This window comes from Spodoptera frugiperda, chromosome 21 (assembly GCF_023101765.2).
Source record: "Spodoptera frugiperda isolate SF20-4 chromosome 21, AGI-APGP_CSIRO_Sfru_2.0, whole genome shotgun sequence".
In the NCBI taxonomy this organism is placed as follows: domain Eukaryota; kingdom Metazoa; phylum Arthropoda; class Insecta; order Lepidoptera; family Noctuidae; genus Spodoptera; species Spodoptera frugiperda.
In genome coordinates this window covers 609,012-630,570 of record NC_064232.1, presented here as the reverse complement: position 1 = coordinate 630,570, position 21,559 = coordinate 609,012, and the positions used below count along the sequence as shown (strand labels likewise).

The 21,559-nt window shown below is 40.0% G+C and overlaps 2 protein-coding genes and 1 long non-coding RNA gene across 4 annotated transcripts; 1 reads left to right on the top strand and 2 right to left on the bottom strand.

The window, feature by feature from the left end:
* Positions 1-1,064: 1,064 nt before the first annotated feature.
* Positions 1,065-21,273, top strand: LOC118280405 (zinc finger protein OZF-like). The gene is made up of 4 exons (XM_035600407.2): positions 1,065-1,354; positions 17,375-17,558; positions 18,139-18,310; positions 19,435-21,273. The coding sequence occupies exons 1-4, from the start codon at positions 1,200-1,202 to the stop codon at positions 20,430-20,432; spliced, it is 1,509 nt and encodes a 502-aa protein (XP_035456300.2). The 5' UTR covers positions 1,065-1,199; the 3' UTR covers positions 20,433-21,273.
* LOC118280406 (leukocyte surface antigen CD53-like) lies at positions 2,826-12,877 on the bottom strand. Of its 2 annotated transcripts, none has more exons than XM_035600408.2 (5): positions 12,709-12,877; positions 10,409-10,591; positions 5,718-5,876; positions 4,830-5,039; positions 2,826-3,074 (listed from the first exon to the last, which is right to left on the bottom strand). In XM_035600408.2, the coding sequence occupies exons 1-5, from the start codon at positions 12,826-12,828 to the stop codon at positions 3,012-3,014; spliced, it is 735 nt and encodes a 244-aa protein (XP_035456301.2). In that variant the 5' UTR covers positions 12,829-12,877; the 3' UTR covers positions 2,826-3,011. The 2 variants fall into 2 exon arrangements, with proteins under 2 accessions (XP_035456301.2, XP_035456302.2); XM_035600409.2 differs by lacking the exon at positions 12,709-12,877 and adding an exon at positions 11,406-11,534.
* Positions 8,808-10,402, bottom strand: LOC126912038 (uncharacterized). Its single transcript, XR_007706653.1, has 2 exons — positions 9,175-10,402; positions 8,808-9,066 (listed from the first exon to the last, which is right to left on the bottom strand). It is a non-coding gene; the product is annotated as an uncharacterized LOC126912038 (long non-coding RNA).
* Positions 21,274-21,559: the final 286 nt, after the last annotated feature.

Below are 21,559 nucleotides of genomic sequence, written 5' to 3'. Positions count from 1 at the left end.
ACATATCATAACTAATTACCACTGATAGGAATAATAATAATAATAAAGCCATTTATTCCATATCTCCAATGTAATTATTATATGTCATCGGCTTACTCACGTAACTGTTTGACGAGGAACTCGACTAGTTACAAGCCATGCTAGAGGCTTATATATTTACTAGCGGACCCGACAGACGTTGTCCTGTCTACACGTCTTTAATTTGAAAATTTTAAACTTTTTTTAATAAGCTAAAACATTCTGGACTTTTTTGATGAAAATTGTTATTCAAATGTTATGACAATATCTAACGTCATTAATATTTGACATTGCGATGGTAGCGCCGTCTGTCGGATCCAATGTAAAACATTCCAAAATCAACAACTACTAATAAATTAAAAACTAATTAAAAAAACATTGTCCAGCGGATAAAGTAATGTGAATCTAAACCATTCTCAGATCCCCTTGAACACACACAAAAAAGTTCATCAAAATCGGTCCACTCGTTTAAGAGAAGTTCAGTGACATACACACGTACAGAAGAATTATAATATAAAGATGAGCAGCATTCCGCGACATTTCTTTTTCCCCCTGGTCCTTTCCATCGTGTGGACTCTATGTTCCACCTACTACTACTACTTGTAACTGCTGGACAAGGGATCTTGGGTTCGATTCCCGGGTCGGGCAAAGTAATACAGGGCTTTTTTCGGGTCTTTTTAAATTTCTTAGTAGTAACACGGAGTCTAGAATTATATACGACAATAGGCTTACCCCCAATTACATGGTAATTATACAAATTGTGAAAAGTGGGTGTACATTGTATAGCGGCATTACGTGCCGTAATGTGCACCTCTGCCTACCCGTTCGGAGATAAAAGGTGTGACGTTGCGAATTAATCAAAATCGGCGCCAGTCGTGCTGAAAAAGCGAGTGAAATTGCTGGCAGAAGTAAATTAATACAAGAATATTAAAGTGTCAAATCAATAATTATGCTTCATTTTAGTAATTTTTTCCGATCAATACAATATTATTTTTTTGACCAATCTATAATGACCTTGAACACAAACAAATCTATATTCATATATGGCAACACTGGCCATAGCTGTCAAACGAGTACTTATACTGTGAAAAATGTCTGAATTTCGTTTCGCTATTTATGGCTTGCCGAAAATTATATTTATTGTGTGAATTATAGAAAATGTGAAGTGTATTGTTAAAAATATGGCTTTTGAGTACGTTGTGGTGAAACAAGAAATTGAGGACGTTACTGAAGATGGTGATGAAAAGGCTGATTCTTCGGAGACACTAGATTCCAGGGGACTGCCTCAGTCCGTGAATATTAAATTGGAAATAGAAGTGCCACCGCTTGCTATCAGGTAAATTATATTAATATAAATAATATTTAAAAAATACGAATAAAAATTTTCTGTAGACTATAATAATTTTCGTCTGACCAAAATATTGCCTTTGCCGGCAATTTTTTTTTAATAAATTAGCCGCGCAACTCTACATTTTTCTTAATTTTTTTTTACGGCAAATAAAATAAAAGATTATAATTTGAAAATAACAATATTACCGTTCCATAGTTTTGGTAGTAAATTCTCAAAGATATTAATTGCGTATATTATGTAGGTGTATTAGAATAAATCCTATAAGAATTTAATAATCAAATAAATATAAATATTAATTCGTGTTGGCCACTGGGTTAATCACTAAAAACCTCGACATCCATTTAAAGAGGCTGGTGTTAGGCGGATGATTAACGGCTTGATGCAGAAGGCAGATCTCTTGGCAACGGTACACTTTGTTTGGATTTTAAATATTAGAACATAATGCGGGATATTTACCATGTTTATTTATGTCTACGAGTTTCTCTCTCATACCAAATTCATATCAAATTAATATTTATCTTATATATATATAGAAAAAATTAAATTTGTAGGACATATTGTTCAATAGAATTGGTTTGTTTTATAAAACTGATTGAGAAAGGGAGACCTATGGAGTTTCTTGCTCGTTCTTCGCCATAGAAATCTACACTTATTTTGTTGTGGACTATAGGTATGCATCATAAATACAGGTCTTAAATAATTAAAATAAGTTCAGCTATGTCCCACCGTTGAGGCATACAATAATAAAATAGAAATCAGTATTTAAAACACAATTAGTCATACTAGTCTCGATAGATTATTAAAATATTCCAAATATAAAAATAGAATTGTCTTTCCAACTGCGTTTCAATAATATTCTCCACTTGGGAACCTTTCCATCCTAATGGCCATTGGTTCTTCATTATAAATAATATATAACTAATTTAAAACATTACAATAATTAATTTATAACATGGCTCAACTGGAGTTATACCAAGGCCTCACAGAAAACCGACGTGAAACAACGCTTGTGTTGTGTGAGTGATGTTACCTGAGGTCCAATTACATCCCTTCCTAATCCCTGCTAACTCCCAACAGGCCAGCAAAACACTTAATGCCTCTGGTGTTTCTGGTGTCAATGAGCGACGGCGATTGCGTACCATCAAGTGATCTGTTTACTTGTTTACCGGGTTAATCGGATATTTTCGAACCTTGCTTTTTATCTCACGGAAAGTGGGCGAAGCTACTGGCAAAAGGAAGAGGAAGGTTCAGTATATGATAATTAAAATCTTTCTTCGCCTTTGAATATCTGTATACTTCGAAACAAGAGCAGTAGAGCACATTCAGTTAGATTGGTTGGTTTATTTGTTTCGATTACTTTAAATGTCAAGCACACTCATACTAAGGGTACTGCAAATATTATCAGGCATATCTATCATAATAGGGTCAATAGGCATAAAACAAATACATTATACTTAAAAAAGATAATTTATTATAATTATAACATAATTAAAATAAGTACTTATTAACTAAAATTATGGCAAATTAACTTTAAATATTATTAAATAAATTAAACGTTTTGAGATGGCGTCGATGAGTTTATCATTTGTCCTTTTGTTTTAAAAGGTTACATGATAAAATTGTGTTTTATTTTATTTTTAATTTATACAGTCCTTCGCCCCCTTATCTGACAGCACATGAACAGGCCGAAGATGACACAGATGCACTGGAAAAGATAAAAAATATATAATTAATACCATGTACCAATAGTTAGTGCTTACTACCTAATACCTAATATATGGCATTTAGATTCTCACCCTATTTAGGCTACTATAAAGAGCTTGAAAAGTATCTGCCACGGCTTTAATCAGGGGTAGTGTTTAAAGCCGTGGCAGATAATTAGAACACCTTATTATTTAGACTACTTCAAAAAGTTAAATATTAGAATTTTTTCCTGACCGTTTAAAAATGCATAATTTCAAAAGCAAAAATCATAACGTGAAACATCTACTTTTTCGTGCGGAGATTCGGACTTGCGATAAGTTGCCACCCACTTACTGCGCCAATTGACAACTCCGTCAGTTTCCCATGAAAAATTTAAGATGAAGCAGAAAATTCCGGCTAACCCGATCGCCAAAAGCGGTGTTTAGGAGCCATCATGCAACTCATAACATAACTGGTGAAGGCATTACATTTAGTATTAGCTAACCTTGCAGACTTCGTACCACCTTCAAAGTTTTTTCTCGTATTTTATACATTTCCTGGACTTCCATTAATAATTCAAGACTTCTTCTTTCATTAATCAATTTGGTCTCTAGCTGTTCTCCAGTTTCAGCGAGACTAACGAACAACAATTGATTTTTATATAATAGAGATGTAGCACTGATGCCCGATCTCTATTAAATATGCAGTCCCTTAAGAAACCACGCAGACGACCTTAACCCGCTAGGTTGTCTGGGGCTCCGATTCGAACTAGGACTAGGAACGGGGTGGTGTTTAGTCAGCAAGAGTATATAAAACTCTCTCTCGACTCATCCAAGACAGGAGATGTTACTTGATGATCTTCAAGTCTTATAATAAAGTCGCATGATGTGAAACAGTGAGAAATAAGTTATGTAGTGTTATTATATATAACATAACTATCATTCAATATATTTACGGTTACATAATTAACTCAGCTTCGTTTATCTCCGTATTAAATTTCATCGCGAACGGTCCAGCGGTTTATGCGTGAAAGCGTGACAGACTGACAAACTGTTATTTTTACAGTTATGTTAAAATGTTTCGTGCGGACGTTTTTAGTTGTTACGTTTTTATGAATTATGGATTCTTTAAAAATATTGTTCATAGTTATAGAATGTTCATGACCTTTGTAAGGCTTGCGAGATGCCGAAGCCTTTTTCCACCAGGGATGTGCTATGCTACGTCGCTGTGGATGCGTTCGGCTTCCACCAACCATATTCATTAGTACACATAGCTTAGCACTGGCGGAAATGGACTTAGCTAAGCTATGTTTTATATGGAAAGATGCGTGCTAGGGATGTGTGCTATAGATGGCTTCGAAAATATTGCTACATCATATTCTCGAGCTGATTTTCCTACTAACTACTACGTAACTGTTTGACGACGATCTCGACACTCGCCGCCTCGTGTGTCGCGGAATACTGCTGAACGAGTCTCTAGCATTGCTTGAAACTAGTCGAGTTCCTCGTCGAACAGTTACGTGACTCAGCCGAAGAACATTATAATTAACTAGCTGCTTCCGCGCGGTTTCATCCGCTCTGCTTGGTTCCTATTGATCATAGCAAGATGTATTATAACCTATAACCTTCCTCGATAAATGGACTATCCAACACAAAAAGAATTATCCAAATCGGGCCAGTAGTTCTGGAGATTAGCGCGTTCAAACAAACAAACTCTTCAGCTTTATAATATTAGTATAGTATGTATAGATAAAAAAAAAGATGAATAGAGAACTCACTTCGACAATGATGACCACGACCAAGACTCCTCCGATAGCTTCCCCAAAGGTGTCGAAGTAGTCGCTCAGCTTGTCAGTGCAGCCTCCAAACGCGTTGGTGCTGTCACACTGCAACGGAGTCTCCGCTTCCGGATGGGGGCAGCAAGACACTGGGATTGGGCGACCTGCTGCTACATACGAGGAGGTACCGTTTGTACCGCAACATTGGAACTGAAATTTAAAAGGAGCATGGTTAATAGGTATTCATAGTTCAGTAAACACGGTTTAAGGCATTAACCGCCGAGAAAAAACTGTTGAAGGCAAATCTTCCGCTAAGTGGTCAACAGTGTGCGGGTCTGCGGGCGGGGAATAAGGGTAGCTCGCCGCCCGACCAGATCCAATCCTGTACGTGAGGCGCGTCGCGTTCCGCGCGCGCCTCAAAGAGTCATCAAACCACCACAGATGGGGCCCAGTAGGACTGATGCCTGATCCGGAGCCGCGGACTACCTAGCGGGTTACCGGGGCTCCGGCTCGAAAAGCAGGAGTAGGAACGGGGTGGTGTTTAGTCAGTAAGAGTCTGACACTCCCTCTTGCCTCACACAAGACAGAAAAAGCCATTGAATGACTTTCCCCCTTCAAAAAAAAGGGCCGGCAATACATTTATAACTTGTAACGCCTCTTCTGCTCTGCTCATAAGTATCGCTCATTGCTTACCATCAGGAGATCAGGGGCCTTAGTCTGCTATTACAATTGTGTCAGAATGGTCGATCACTGAGCAGTGCAAGAGGGATGGAGCTATACAACCTACATAGCTCCGTCTCTCTTGCACTGCTCAATGATCGACCATTCTGACACGATTGTAATAGCAGACTAAGGCCCCTGCATGCTCGTTTAATAACAAATACTAACCAGCATCTCCAACCCATTGAAAACTGGATCCAGATCCCTATTCTTGAACGCAGTGTCCAGCCATTTCGATATGGTATCCATGGTATGTCCCAGGAATGAGAATATCACCACTGTGATATAGATCTTCAGGGCTGCCAGTATCGCCATGCAGGCTGCGTACTGGAAACAGAAGGTATTTCGTTATAGAGACGGCATATCAACCAATTCTAAGGAATGTTTTCTGTTAATAAGCTCCTACATAACACGTTTCACGTCAATATTTTAAAATTATAAGGTACTAGCAAACCCGGCGAACTCCGTTTCACCACTAATAATTTTCCCTGTTTACCTGCTATTCTCTTGAATTTTTCCAAACTTTTCTTTGCTATAAACCTCACGGAGCCCGAGACCTTTCCAACGAATGCAAAACCGCGGAAATCGGTTCGTGCGTTCTGGAGTTATAGCGTCAGGAAGGAAAATCCGACTTATTTTTATATAACTATTAGAAATAACTATCTTGTATATCTACTCTCACAAAAAACACTAAAACAAACAGGTCACGGTCTCTTTTAAAGTCTAAACAACTCGTATCGTCACGCCTTTTATCCCCGAAGGGAAGCAGAGGTGCACATCAGGGCACTCAATGCCATTGTACAGTGTACACCCACTTTTCAGCATTAGTGTTATAATTTACTAGCTACTTCCGCGCGGTTTCACCCGCTCTGCTTAGCTCCTATTGGTCATAGCGTGATGTTTTATAGCCTATAGCCTTCCTCGATAAATGCACTATTCAACACAAAAAGAATTATTCAAATCGGACCAATAGTTCCGGAGATTAGCGCGTTCAAACAAACAAACAAACAAACAAACTCTTCAGCTTTATAATATTAGTATAGATAGTATAGATTTCCATGCGTTGCGTTGCATTCGTCTATTTCAAAATTAACGATATTTAGCAGTGTTAAAATGTATCTTAACAGCTATCTTTACCACAGCATTTAAACCGTTCTGTTCCGCCTCTAATTCGAGCTATATGCATGTCGAATTTCATCACAATCGGGTTAGCGGTTTGCGCGTGGGAGCGTACCAAACTAACAGATTAATTAATTAATTATTATTAAATGCTGTACTTGTATTTTGGATTTGTATTCTAATGTCCGTCGGATTGTTGATTAAAATAAAACATTAGACACGTATTTTTTATTTTCTTACGGAAACAAATACTTTCGAAGATATATTGCTAGGCTTCTAGGTACATTTTATACGTAGAATAGACGTATTTTCTCCCACTCCTAAACTTTGATTCGTTTTATCTAAGTATAATCATACATCACATCTTAAATGACAAAATAAAAAAATACGTGTCTAATATTTTTGCATTACCTAACTGACGGACTAATTAGATTTCTAATTTTCATACCCGTCATTATCCTTATTATGGCTTTATTAAGTGGTGATCTATAAACGAAAGTTATCTTTTGGTATTTTCTAAGTCGAGCAAAGTGTTATTGGCTTTTAAAGTCCGGCTTTTGAGTTCCGTATACAAATTCCCCTATGATTGCAATCTTAATGCTGACATAATTGGTATTACTTTTTGATTAAAAGATAGCTAAGTATGTGTTATCACCAATAATCTTTAATTAAGACTGTAAATGACTTTACAAAACTAATTAACAATGATTTCATGTTTTTGTAATTAAAAGTGGCTTTATAAAGGTCTTATGTGATACCAGTAAGTCTACAGCTAGTCTCAGGGATAAAACGCTCTATACATACATACATACATATCGTCCCGCCTCTAATCCCTGAAGAGGTAGGCAGAGATGCACACTATATCACGTAATGCCACTGTACAATGTACACCCACTTTTTCACAATTTATGTTGTAAGTACCATATAATAGGTGGTGAGCCTATTGTCATATGCATAAAGCGCTCCATAATTTCTAAGAAATAATTTAATTTCTTTAATATAAGAGGGTCGGAATTGTGTCCAGTATATGGCTATAGACTCATCCCTTATTACATGGGACTTATAACACAAATGGTGAAAAGTGTGTGTACATTGTATAGCGGCATTACGTGTCGTAATGTGCACCTCTGCCTACCCCTTCGGTTTTGGGATAAAAAGCGTGACGTTGACGTCGCATAATTGAGCGTCTGACGACGATAGTGATGTACAGTACTCTCAACGGATCTTGGCAGGTCTGAAATACGTGCAGAAGGCTCCACAATAAGTGTAAAGGGTCAATTGTATTTAGAAATGGTCAATCTCTAGCCTAGATCGCCGCCCCCGCACCTCGCATCATGCCACCATTTGATTCTAAAAAATACTTATTGCGCAGCTTTCTGCACGTAGTTCAGACCTGCCAAGATGAGTCGAGAGTACTGTACAGGACTTAACTCGTAACTAGCGCCACCTACTGAACGCAAATCGACGTCTGATATGGAAATAGGGATGATGACGGGGTATGAAAGTAAAAAATCTAAATAGTTGGTCAGTTAGGTAATGAAAAATTATTTATTTTGTCATATAAGATAACAATACTTAGGTAAAATTAATCAATGTCTAGGAGTTGTACTTATTATTCTGTGGTAGGGGCATTACGTATAAAATATACTTAAAAGTGATGGCATGTGATATTTCACATCGATATATCTTCGAAAGTATTTGTTTCCGTAAGAAAATAATGAATACGTGTGTAATGTTTTAAAATAATCTACAAGACGGACATTAAAATAATCATCTACATTATTGGGTAACGAAAAATTTCTAACATCAAATTTTATAGGTATCAAAAGCGGGAAAATATTTTTAGATATAAAATACACAGTATTCCTGAATGTTATCAACTGATAAGTTTAACTGTTTATTTACTCAGTGCTTTCGAGTAAGCCTTATCGCAATAGATAATGGTAATCTCCAAATATCGACTAATGTAGAAGGTTTTGTATTTGTGATTCATTCTTGTACTCATTGGTACATTGTAAACCAAGTTTCAATTGAAACTAGGTACACAAGTACGTGTGTCGCCTGCACAGTCAACCTCGCTACATCATTGTTGACTGGACATCTACACTACATGAGCTGCTGTTTACATGTGAACATTAGCTCATGACGATACCTAAGTACGTGTGTCGCCTGGACAGTCAACCTCGCTACATCCTTGTTGACTGGACATCTACACTACATGAGCTGCTGTTTACATGTGAACATTAGCTCATGACGATACCTAAGTACGTGTGTCGCCTGGACAGTCAACCTCGCTACATCCTTGTTGACTGGACATCTACACTACATGAGCTGCTGTTTACATGTGAACATTAGCTCATGACGATACCTAAGTACGTGTGTCGCCTGGACAGTCAACCTCGCTACATCCTTGTTGACTGGACATCTACACTACATGAGCTGCTGTTTACATGTGAACATTAGCTCATGACGATTCCTAAGTACGTGTGTCGCCTGGACAGTCAACCTCGCTACATCCTTGTTGACTGGACATCTACACTACATGAGCTGCTGTTTACATGTGAACATTAGCTCATGACGATACCTAAGTACGTGTGTCGCCTGGACAGTCAACCTCGCTACATCCTTGTTGACTGGACATCTACACTACATGAGCTGCTGTTTACATGTGAACATTAGCTCATGACGATACCTAAGTACGTGTGTCGCCTGGACAGTCAACCTCGCTACATCCTTGTTGACTGGACATCTACACTACATGAGCTGCTGTTTACATGTGAACATTAGCTCATGACGATACCTAAGTACGTGTGTCGCCTGGACAGTCAACCTCGCTACATCCTTGTTGACTGGACATCTACACTACATGAGCTGCTGTTTACATGTGAACATTAGCTCATGACGATACCTAAGTACGTGTGTCGCCTGGACAGTCAACCTACATGAATCACTGTTTATCTGTAAATAGCTCTTGACAGGCATTGAGTACATATGTCACTTGGATTGAAGAATGTACTTTACGTACTTGTTGACTGGACATTGAGACCTCTCGATGAGAGCCTATCTGCGTTATGGAATTTCAATAGGTCTGCTTGACCGGGGAAGTATCATTTAAGTGTGGGAGAGCCATGCTTCGGCACGAATGGGCCGGCTCGACCGGAGTGATACCACGACCACGTTAACGTATGTCCATGATTCCCTAATCCTCAACAACCCTTTAATTCCTAACCCCAAAAGGTCGGCAACGCACTTGTAACGCCTATGGTGTTTCACGTGTCCATGGGCGGCGGCGAATGCTTACCGTCAATGCCCAATCCACTATTTGATATTAATAGCACCATAGATTTTTTGCAAAACTTTTAATAGTGAAATTAAACAGATTCCTATATGGTCGACAACGCGTTTGTAATACCTCTCATTTATGTTATAAATCCCGTGTAATAAGTGGTGAGCCTATTGTCATATACCGGGCACATTTACAGGCTCCGTGCCACTATTGAGAAAATTCCGAATAACCGAAAAAAACGCATTAATACTTTGCTCGACCTCGGAGTCGAAACCAAGATCTCTTGCCCGCAATCGCAGTTGCAACCACTCGGCCAACAAGGCAGTCAGGTGGGCAGGTTATTTAAAGCATTAACCGCCGAAAGAAAACTGTTGAAGGCAAATTCTCCGCTAAGTGTTTAACGTGTCCACCCACTTTCAAAATATTGTTTCAAAAACATAATATAGTAACTTACGAAACCCAGCATGCACTTGGACTCCCTGATGGCGCCGCAGCAAGCGCAGAACGCTATCACGAAGACGATGCATCCTAGCACGATGACGGAGATGGTCAGGACCCTGATGTCAATGATCTGGTAGAAGTCATTCAGGTTGACGTGCACTGCTGTTCCCAGGCCGATGATTGCTAGACCGGCGAGCTGGAAATGGAAAAAGTTAGAAGTTAGAATTGTGTACTAAAAATGCCTGGTGTAGAATGCACGGTTAGTGCGGTGGCTGGGTAACTGGCTGCCGCGCTACGGGTAGCGGGTTCGATTCCCGCACGGAGCAACTCTTTGTGTGATCCACAAATTGTTGTTTCGGGTCTGGGTGTCATGTGTATGTGAACTTGTATGTTTGTAAACGCACCCACGACACAGGAGAAAATACTAATGTGGGGCAACGTTTTTTTAAAATGAAAAAAAAATGAAAAAAATAAAAGAATAAAGGTAGGGGACGTTCAAAGGGCTATTGCATAAGAACTAAATGAGAAGTAGTTTTTACCAATAATGTACCTAGATGAATCACACATTTATGTTACTTTGCGTTATGTATGGTTTCAAAAGTGGGGAGAGCCATGCTTCGGCACGAACGGGACGGCTCGACCGGAGTAATACCACGGCCGAGCAGAAAACCGACGTGAAACAATGCTTGCGTTGTATGAATGAGGTTACCGACGGCCCAATTATCCCCTTTTCTTAATCTTCCCAATTCCGATTCTCCAACAATCCTTAAATTCGTAACCCTCAAAAGCTCGGCAACGCACTTGTAACGCCTCTGGTGTTTCAAGTGTCCATGGGCGGCGGCGATTGCTTACCATCAGGTTATCAGTCTGCTCGTTTACTGGCTTATACCATAAAAAATATGAAAAAACAAATGTATCTTGAAATTCTCTTTTGAAACGTCCATAGGTACAGCTATGTGGTCGATCCAAAGTAGAAGATTTGTACGCAAAAGAAGAAGTAAGAAACCTACCAATAACATGAAATCACATAAACACCTTCCCTTACACCCATGGCCCACACAAATTGCACCGCCTCCATACATTTTAAACGAACTTTAGTAACTTGTATAATGCTTATACGTCCGCGCTTGACGACGGTCAGCGAAGAACTGACTTTATTGGAGAATAAGTGAATCTGAAGAAGGTGCTTAAAAAAACTATCTACTATCAAAGTACTTTCAATTTTCAAATGAATTTCAATGTTCCTAGAAACCTTAACAATGACTCGAGTCACAAATGTATGATGCAGCTACATAGCTTAGTATTAAAGGCTACATAGTTTCACAACTTAGCTATCACGTCTTCGTAGCTTGGCTATACAGCACATTTCTGGTAGAAAAGCATCTTAACACCAACATCCGATTTATAAAAAAATATCGGAAGAGAAGTAGATCTTACAAAGTTAGATTAGATGTCTATACTAGACTAAAATGATCATGAAGGCGGATGGAGAATTCGGAGCTGCGGACAACCTAACGGGTTTACCGGGGCTCCGGCTCGAAGCGGGAGTAAGAACGGGGTGGTGTTTTATCAGTAAAAGTCTGACACTCTAGCTTCGCCCAGAGCGGGAGGAGTCTTGAATGATTCTGCCCTCTTATGAAGAATAATTAAAAATGAAAAGACCATTTCTCAGAAACAAAAAATAGAAAATTATGCCAGTAGAGAGACCTATTGCCAGCAGTAGGTGAATCTGGGCTGACATATTTTTTTTTATATTGGTAATAGGTAGGCGTTTTTGCACTATCTCGCCTGGTGGTAAGCAATGATGCGGCCTACAAGCACGCCTACATAAACAACCTGTTCACTTAAGACTTGAAGATACGACATTAAATGTGGGAGAGCCATGCTTCGGCATGAATGGGCCGGCTCGACTGGAGTGATACCACGGCCGAGCAGAAAACCGAAGTGAAACAACGCTTGCGTTGTATGAGTGAGGTTACCGGAGGCCCAATTACTCTCCTCCCCAATCTTTCCAATCCCCGATTCCCCAACAACTCTTAAATTCCTAACCCCCAAAAGGCCGGCAACGCACTTGTAACGTCTCTGGTGTTTTATGGACGGCGGCAATTGCTTACCATCAGGTGATCCGATAGCACGTTTACCCGCTTATACCATAAAAAGAACACTGTAATAATGATGTAGAGGCTAAACGTAAAACGGGACAAGCCCGCCACAATCTCCCATACCGTTGCAACTCCTGTAAGCCAGGATCTACAGTAGATATAACCATGAAAACACCAAACTAAACATAATATAAATGACAAACAAACTTACAGCAAAAACGATGTTGACTATAATCAACACATATTTGACGATAAATTCCGCTAGGCAGCACATCCTGACTTCGTTCACTTTTCTACGCAAAAACGTTTGAGTCTGGTCGCTTTGATCCATTTACTAACAATTTATTTAACGTCGTACCACTATAAGTGGGCAGATTAGATATATTGATAAAATACATGATATGGCATGATAAAAGATATCGCACAACCGAAAGTAATGTTGGACGATATAGGTTTTTATTCCGACTTTGTTCATGTGGAATTCTCAGGGCATTTTATTGGGTCCGATGTATTTTCGCAATGTTTATTTGATCTGTGTACCGATGTTTTATCTATCAAAAATGGTTCAAAAGAGTAGATAGGTGAAATCTTCTCTACTAAGAAACATAGCTTAGCTGAGTCCATTTTCACCAGTGCTAAGTTATGTTAAGTAATGAATATGTTTGGTGGAAGCCAAACAACTGTGCGCTTCTCGCGAAACTTTCTGCCTCGCACAGCAAAACTGTGGAATGAGCTGTCGTCAGCGGTATTGCCGGACCGATACGACCTTCAAGAAAAGCATACGCCTTTTTAAAAGGCCGGCAACGCACCTGTTAGTACTCTGGTGTTGCGGGTGTCCATGGGCGGCGCTGATCGCTTACCATCAGGTGACTCGTTTGCTAGTTTGCCACCTTTTCCATAAAAAAAAAGAAAAAAGAAACGCATACACAGCAACGTAGCTTAGCACATCTCTGGTGGAAAAGCACCATTAATGTTTAGTTTATCGCGTTCATACCGACAGACTCGAAAAGAGATTTATTTTTGTTACTTATGAGCCGGTAAGGATATTCGGATTTTAGGAGTGTGTATGCGTACTGTGTAACCGTAGACCCAATGTTGTCTGGAGCTGCGGACTACCTAGCGGGTTTACCGGGGCTCCGGCTCGAAAAGCAGGAGTAGGAACGGGGTGGTTTTTAGTCAGTAAGAGTCTGACACTCCCTCTCGCCTCGCCCAAGGCGATATAAGTCATTGGATGATTTTAACCCCTTAAAAAAGACACATTATTGAAAATACACGTCTTTTATGAAAAATCTTGTACTAGATACATTGGTGATTTTAAACTTCCAATTAGAAGTTATGAATCCAGTTTTCCTCGCGATGTTTTCGTTCACCGTATGCCATTCATAAAAACCGTTTATAAATAGTCTGAAATGTGAAATTACGTTGAAGTTTTTTGCTTTGTACGTCATCTACCTGACCTTTCTTCGGTCAGGTCGCTTATTCGTCATAAACAAATAAAATCTTCGTATTTTTATGGTATACGCCGGTAAACGAGCAGACGGATCACCTGATGGTAAGCAATCGCCGCCGCCCATGGACACCTGAAACACCAGAGGCATTACAAGTGCGTTACCGGCCTTTTGGGTGTTAGGAATTTAAGGGTTGTTGGGGAATCGGGGATTAGTAGGCGTCGCATGTAGGCATTGCCGATGATGCGGTCCGTACGATGCGGATCAGTGGACGCAGTTGTATGAGTTTCTATACAAGACAAACTAAAATCCGTTGCGTGCGATGCGTACGATGCGGGCCTGTGGACGCTTATCTCAAAGTGGAAACATGATTATGTTATATGAATTAACGAAGTTATTTTAGGTTCTTATCATTTTGGAAAAGCCCGCAGCCAGATCAATAAAGCATATAATAAATATATGACTCACATACACGAGCGACGCTGACTCAATCGCTATCAGTTACTTTATAATTACAAAAACATTATCAATTTATAACAATTATAAAATAATAAGTTCCGTACATTATTCTACCCATCCTTGTTAACACATCTACACTACATGAGCTTTTTTTTTAAGGGGGAAAATCATCCAATGACTTCTCTTCTCTTCGAGAGGGAGTGTCAGACTCTTACTGACTAACCACCCCGTTCCTACTGGGAGTCTGGGATGCCGTCTCCTTCTTCTGCAAAGCAGTCATGCTAGCTAAGAAGAAAGCGGGGCGCGTGAGGGAACGAACTTCTTCACGCCCCAGCCGTCGCGAGAGACACTCCGGGCGTTGGGGATCACGCGACGATCTCCGGCCACCGTAAGTGCGGATCTGCGGAGGGCAAGCTTAGCTTGCCGCCCAACCAAAACCAGACCCGAACGTGCGGCGCATCGCGTTCCGCGTGTGCCTCAAAGGGCCATTAGACCACCACAGATGGGGCCCAGTATGGCTGATGCCTGATCCGGAGCTGCGGACTACCTAGCGGGTTTACCGGGGCTCCGGCTAGAAAAGCAGGAGTAGGAACGGGTTGGTTTTTAGTCAGTAAGAGTCTGACACTCTCTCTCGCCTCGCCCAAGGCGGGAGAAGAATTTGGATGATGTGCCCCCTTAAAAAAAGCATGTGTGGTCATTAGATAATTTTCTCCCCTTAAAAAAAGAAACCATTGCATCGTGCGTGCACATCTCATAACAAAGTGCTCGTATGATTCCTTAACTAACTAAAATATCAATGTTTGCTAAACACGGATTATTGATACCAATGATAATACTATAATATTACACCTTTTCCTCATTCATGTAGGTATATTTGGACCAAAATTGTATGGTATTATCTAACTTACACGGAATTTGATAACAGCTATCACACGTTACGTGAACAATAGCTGAATGTAATTACATCAATAATAAATTGTGTGGGAGAGCCATGCTTCGGCACGAATGGGCCGGCTCGACCGGAGTGATACCATGGCCTAACAGAAAACCAACGTGAAACAACGCTTGCGTTGTGTTTCGTTGTGTGAGTGAGGTTACCGGAGGCCCAATTCCCCCCTTCCCAATCTTCCCAATTCCCGATTCCCCAACAACCCTTAAATTCTCAAGCCCAAAAGGCCGGCAACGCACTTGTAACGCCTCTGGTCTTTCAAGTGTCCATGGGCGGCGGCGATTGCTTACCATCAGGTGATACGTCTACTTGTTTACCGTCGTGTTCCACAAAAAAAAAACAACCCTTAAATTCCTAACTCCCAAAAGGCTGGCAACGCACATTTAACGCCTCTGGTATTTCGGATGTCCATATACAACAAAATATTTCCTCTTGATAATATGTTTCTAGCTAGATCATATTATGTAGATTATGATGTGAATGAGTCAGTACAATGGAAACTTTAATTCATATCAAAAGTTTTTTCCAAGAAATTGTTAGATTGCGTTATCGATACACAATGCCGGTGAATGGTAATTTGTTTATCTTTATCTTTTCACCATCTCAACGACCTGTGATAGTCCACTGCTTTTTTGAAGGGGGCAAATCATCCAATGGTGGCTGACAGAAGTCGCACATAGACTTTCGACGAGCTAATCACATGTGAAGTGTACATGCGAATAAACATGGATAGACAATCCCAACGAACTACAGTTGGGCAGAAAGCCCGCCAGGCATGATCACCTCGCCTGGTCGGAGGATACTGCTTTTCTTAGGGAACTTTACTCTCTGTTCCCTAAACTACCAACAAAACGTATACGTATAGAGATTTACTCACTTGGTGTATGATAGATGTACATATGTTATACTTTCGTCACGTCTACCTGCTGAGCGTAGACTTCTTGTGGCTGAAATAATGAGGATGATTCTCCTTCTTCCTATTTTATACTAAGGCCGACTTCCTTCGAGGCTTTGAGGCCCGGCGGAGCGCCATCGCTTCATGGTGGATATCCCAACCACTCACACAACGAATCGGTTTTCTGTGAGGCTGTGGCATTCCGGTCGAGCCATTCCATTCCATTATACATAATAACATAACATAATATAAACACTAGAAGTAAAAACAAATATATTGTTCCCACTACTAGACTTAAGAAAATAAGTGGTTCGTTCAGATGTCAATGCATACGCTTTTACAATAAAATTCCCAGCGATATTCAAAGTTTGAGCCTGAATAAATTTAAAAATGTTATTAAAGAAAAACTGTATAGTAAAGCTTTTTATAAAATTAAAGACTACTTAGATGATAGTCAGGCTTGGGAGTGAGCCGCTATAATGTCCACACAGGTCATGTTGACATGTTTGTAACACAAGTTACATTTTTATACAATTTGACATGATATACATTAATATCATTCGATATTTTTTTGTTTTCACATATTATTTTTAAAATTGTTAGTTTGAGGACCGTGCGAGAGTTTGCCTAGTCATTTTACTTTTAGTTAATTATATTCTGACAGTGTGAGCATTTGTGTGGCCTACCCAAATGTTCTTTTGGTAGGTATTGTTCGTCGGATCATTCAGCAACAGCCGTCAGCTGAGCTGATTGTAAACTGACACATGCGTGCTGCCATCTGAACAGGTCCGCTCAAACTGCTGTGGTTCTTTCCTCAAAAGACCACTACAGAATAAACTTGCACGGTTCTCCGACATCTTTAATTGATTTTGTCTGGACTTTAAAAGAGACTATGACCTCTGAGTTTGTTTCGGCATTTCTTCTCAGAGTAGTCGGATAGGAAATGCCGGCCTCATCTAGCTATTTGAAATATTGACGTGTAAAAGTGTTATTTTATAATCTATTTACAGAAATAAATATCATTTATCATTTATCATTTATTCAAGCGTGGCTCTCCCACACTTAATTACTTGTTTTCTTATTTATAATTATAATTTATAATTAAGATTTCTATTCTTTGTTACAGCATAAAAACGGAACCTGAAGATGAGCCACAAACACCCTACGATCCTCCCACGCAGGAGCCTCCCAGCTTCGCCACGGGGGCTGTGGACCCACCACCAGACAACTCCTCACTGACTGAAACACAGAGCACCCTGCATCCTGCACCACAACCGAATGTGTTATATGTAAAGTCAGAACCGGATTGTGTAAGTTTATTTTTCATGATAACTGGAGGCCCCAATTACCCCCCTTCCTAATCCCTGATTCCCCAACAATTCTGAAATTCCTAATCCCCAAAAGGCCGGCAATGCACTTGTAAAGCTTCTGATGTTTCGGGTGTCTATGGGCGGTCTGCACCATCAGGTGATTCGTCTGCTCGTTTACCGGCTTATACCGTAGAAAAAACCTTGTAACAAGAAAAATCGTGCGTTAATCTTCTTTAAAGATCACCAACGCATTAGTAAAGGTACTTATAAAACTATACACCTTACCAGAGATGGCGAACTAACCAAGTTTACGTAACAACGTATAATTTTTTAAAGAAATGATTTTTTAATTTTAGGTTAATCCATTCGTGCTGAACTGGAGTCATTTGTGTAACTCAGAATCTTTAAAGTTGTTCTGAAAATAGCACCAGGACAGATTTTATGATCAATGACGGTGGCCAAAATATTGTGCTGATTGCCATCATTAGCATGTGTGCCAATGGTTCGCCACCCTTGCATATAACACACCCAGTGTATAAATCGAATGCCTCTGTGTGACTTTACACTATTTTGATTCCAGGAAGATGCCACGTCCCAGGAAGCGAACCTGCAGATAGCGGAAGACGGGCATCTATCAGACATACCGGAGCCAGAGGATCCGGTCTACGAAGGAACATCAGATCTGTCTGACTACCCCAGTTCGGATGACCTCGCTGAACTGAAGGCTACTACCTCACGAGTGGAGTATAAGAGTAATAAATTAATAAATACATTCTTTATTACCAGCTTAATGAATTATTATGTTATCGGCTTACTCACGTAATGTTTTGACGAGGAACTCGACTAGTTTCTAGCCATGATAGAGGCTCATAGTGCGCGCTTAGGCATACGAGCAGACGGATCACCTGATGGTAAGCAATCGACGCCGCTCATGGACACCCGCAACACTTTTCTATTGGGGGAACATCATCCAGTGATTTTTTTTATGAAACACCGCCGGTAAACGAGCATACTTATCACCTGATGGTAAGCAATCGCCGCCGCCCATGGACACTTGAAACACCAGAGGCATTACAAGTGCGTTGCCGGCTTTTTGGGGGTTAGGAATTTAAGGGTTGTTGGGGAAACGGGGATTGGGAAGATTGGGAAGGGGAATCGGGCCTCCGGTAACCTCACTCACACAACGAAACACAACGTTGTTTCGCGTCGGTTTTCGGTAAGGCCGTGGTATCACTCCGGTCGAGCCGGCCCATTCGTGCCGGAGCATGACACGTCCACACTTATTGGTTTACATGCACCCCTGTCTACAGTCATATGTCATGAATGTAATTTCGCAATATATGTGAGTGATACGATCAAGCATGTCCTTACTATCATTGTAGGTACAATCCAAAAGATATCTAATCAAAATATTTTAGCTTTAGTCATTCATTTGCGTACGAACCAACTGACTTATGTATGAATGAACTAGTTGATGCACGCAGCTTCGCGCGTGTAGATTTCGGACTTTGTCACTAATAGAAAATAGCCTAAATTACTCCTTAGTACATCAGCTACCTGTCAATCAAAATCCGGTCAAAATCGGTTCAGCCATTCCAGAGATTATCCCGAACAGGGACCGAAAGAAGCTGCGGACTACCTAGCGGGTTTACCGGGGCTCTGGTTCGAAAAGAAGGAGTAGGAACGGGGTGGTTTTTAGTCAATAGGAGTCTGACACTTCATCTCGCCTCCCCAAGGCGGGAGAACACTGTTGCAAGCGCCATGATCACGGATGAACAACCGTTATTTTATACATAGTTCATCCGTGATCATAGCGCTTGATCATTTTCTTTTCAGATATTATTCTTCTTAATCTAATTCCTCTTCTTCTTTCCAGAGTACTACGCAGTGAGTCCAGAAGGTCGCTTCATCTGCAGGATATGTCGCAAAACTTTCGCAAACAGCGGCAATGTAGTCCGCCACCTTTTACTGCACACGCGCAAAACGATGAAATGTCCCCAGTGTCCTGGACAGTTTCTCAACAAAATCAGACTAGACAGGCACATCTTTAAAAAGCACACACACACAGACCCAGACCTCAAAAGCTATGCATGCGACACCTGCCCAAAGAAGTTCAAATCCTCCTCAAACTTAATGCAACATAAAAAGACCCATTTAAAAGATAAACCGTTTAAATGCCCCAATTGTTCACACGCGTTCTCATTCCGCACTAATTTGAAGAAGCATCTTGATAGAAAAGACCGCTGTAAAGTTCAAACTAATGATCCGATTGTATGCACGGTCTGCGATAAGACCTTTGAAAAAGAATCCATGTTGAAATCTCACCTCAAAAAGCATGATACGGAACGCCCTTTTGCATGCGAAATTTGCAAAATGACCTTTAAATACAAAAACACCTTAATTCGACACATGATGCTGCATGAAGACAGCAGACCTTACTCCTGTCCGGTTTGCGGTAAAGGGTTTACGTGCTCCGGTCTTCTAAAACCCCATATGAGAGTTCATACTGGTGAAAAACCCTTTACATGTGAGATTTGCAAGAAGAAGTTTTCTCATAAACATAATATGCAACGTCACATGCTTGGGCATGAAAAAGTGAAGCATACCGTTTGTGATATATGCCATAAAGAATTTCCTAGGGAGAGTAGACTCAAATACCATATGAGAACACATATAAATGAGAAATATTTCCTCTGCCATGTGTGTCCTAAGAGATTTTCTCATAAACAGAATGTTTTGCGCCATTATACTAGAAAGCATCCTGGGCAGACCTATACGTGTAAAGATACTGATGCATCTATTGCTCTGAAGGTCTGGGACACTATCAAGAGTAAATATGGACCTGACGATGAAGCTGAAGTCATTATTAGTTGAAGAGGCTTTGTCTTTAGTCTGGGGTGTCTAATTCTAGTATTTTTATGGGCTGTTATAAGCGGAGGGAAGTGGAAGCGGCTAGTATTCTTCGTATCGTCACGCCTTTTTCGTCCCTGAATGGGTTGGTAGAGGTGCACATTACGGCACGTAATGCCTCTTCTTTTTTCGTGGGACAAGCCCGCCACAACCTCCCATACCGCTGCAACTCCTGTGCACCAGGATCTACAGTAGATACTACCATGCAAACACCGGAACACTGAAGTCCAACGTCACAGGGACATGAATGACTGTCTTGGATCCCGCAACGAAATAAATCAGAAGATATTATTAAGTGTTTGCATGGTTGTATCTACTGTAGATCCTGGTGTACAGGAGTTGCAGCGGTTTTGGTACGTTATGGAACATTGAAGTCGCGTTAGAGGTAATCCCAAATTATTGAATTTAATAATCATATGTAATTTGCAATTTGATCGAATACCAAACGCTTATATGTAAGATACGCATTTGATTTTAATTAAAATTTTGAACGCCGTACTCAGAGTCATTTAATGATTACTTAACCCAGTCCTTAGCAATTGTTGTAGGAACAAAATCGTTACTAAGGAATAGTTTAAGTAATCATTAAATGTCTCTGAGTATAGGAGTAAGAGGCTTTGTTGCTTATTGTAAATAACGCCATCTCTTATAAGTATTAGGAACTAATAATAAGTTTAAAAAATTTCGCAGTAGCAATATATACACCTAGTAATATATTGGCACATTTACGGTTTTCATAGTTTACCTAACTTGTTTAGTTTTAAGTTTACTGACCAATGAACCGTTGTTTTACGTGCGTGAGGGAGGAAACACTAATACAATAATAGTATAATGACACTTACGACCTCTCCCGATGAATATGGAAATAAATAGATTAATATGCACTTTTAAACACGTAAACCATATAAAGTCAATTTCGCATTTTTTTTCAGATGTGCCAATATATTACTAGGTGAGCGATATATGTAGATAATTATTATTAAAATCGTTTATTAATTTAGACTGAATACAAAAGTTTCTATTATGCAATAAAAATAATATCAGAATTAAACACAGTATTGTATAGTATTTTTGTTCTTAAGTATATTTAT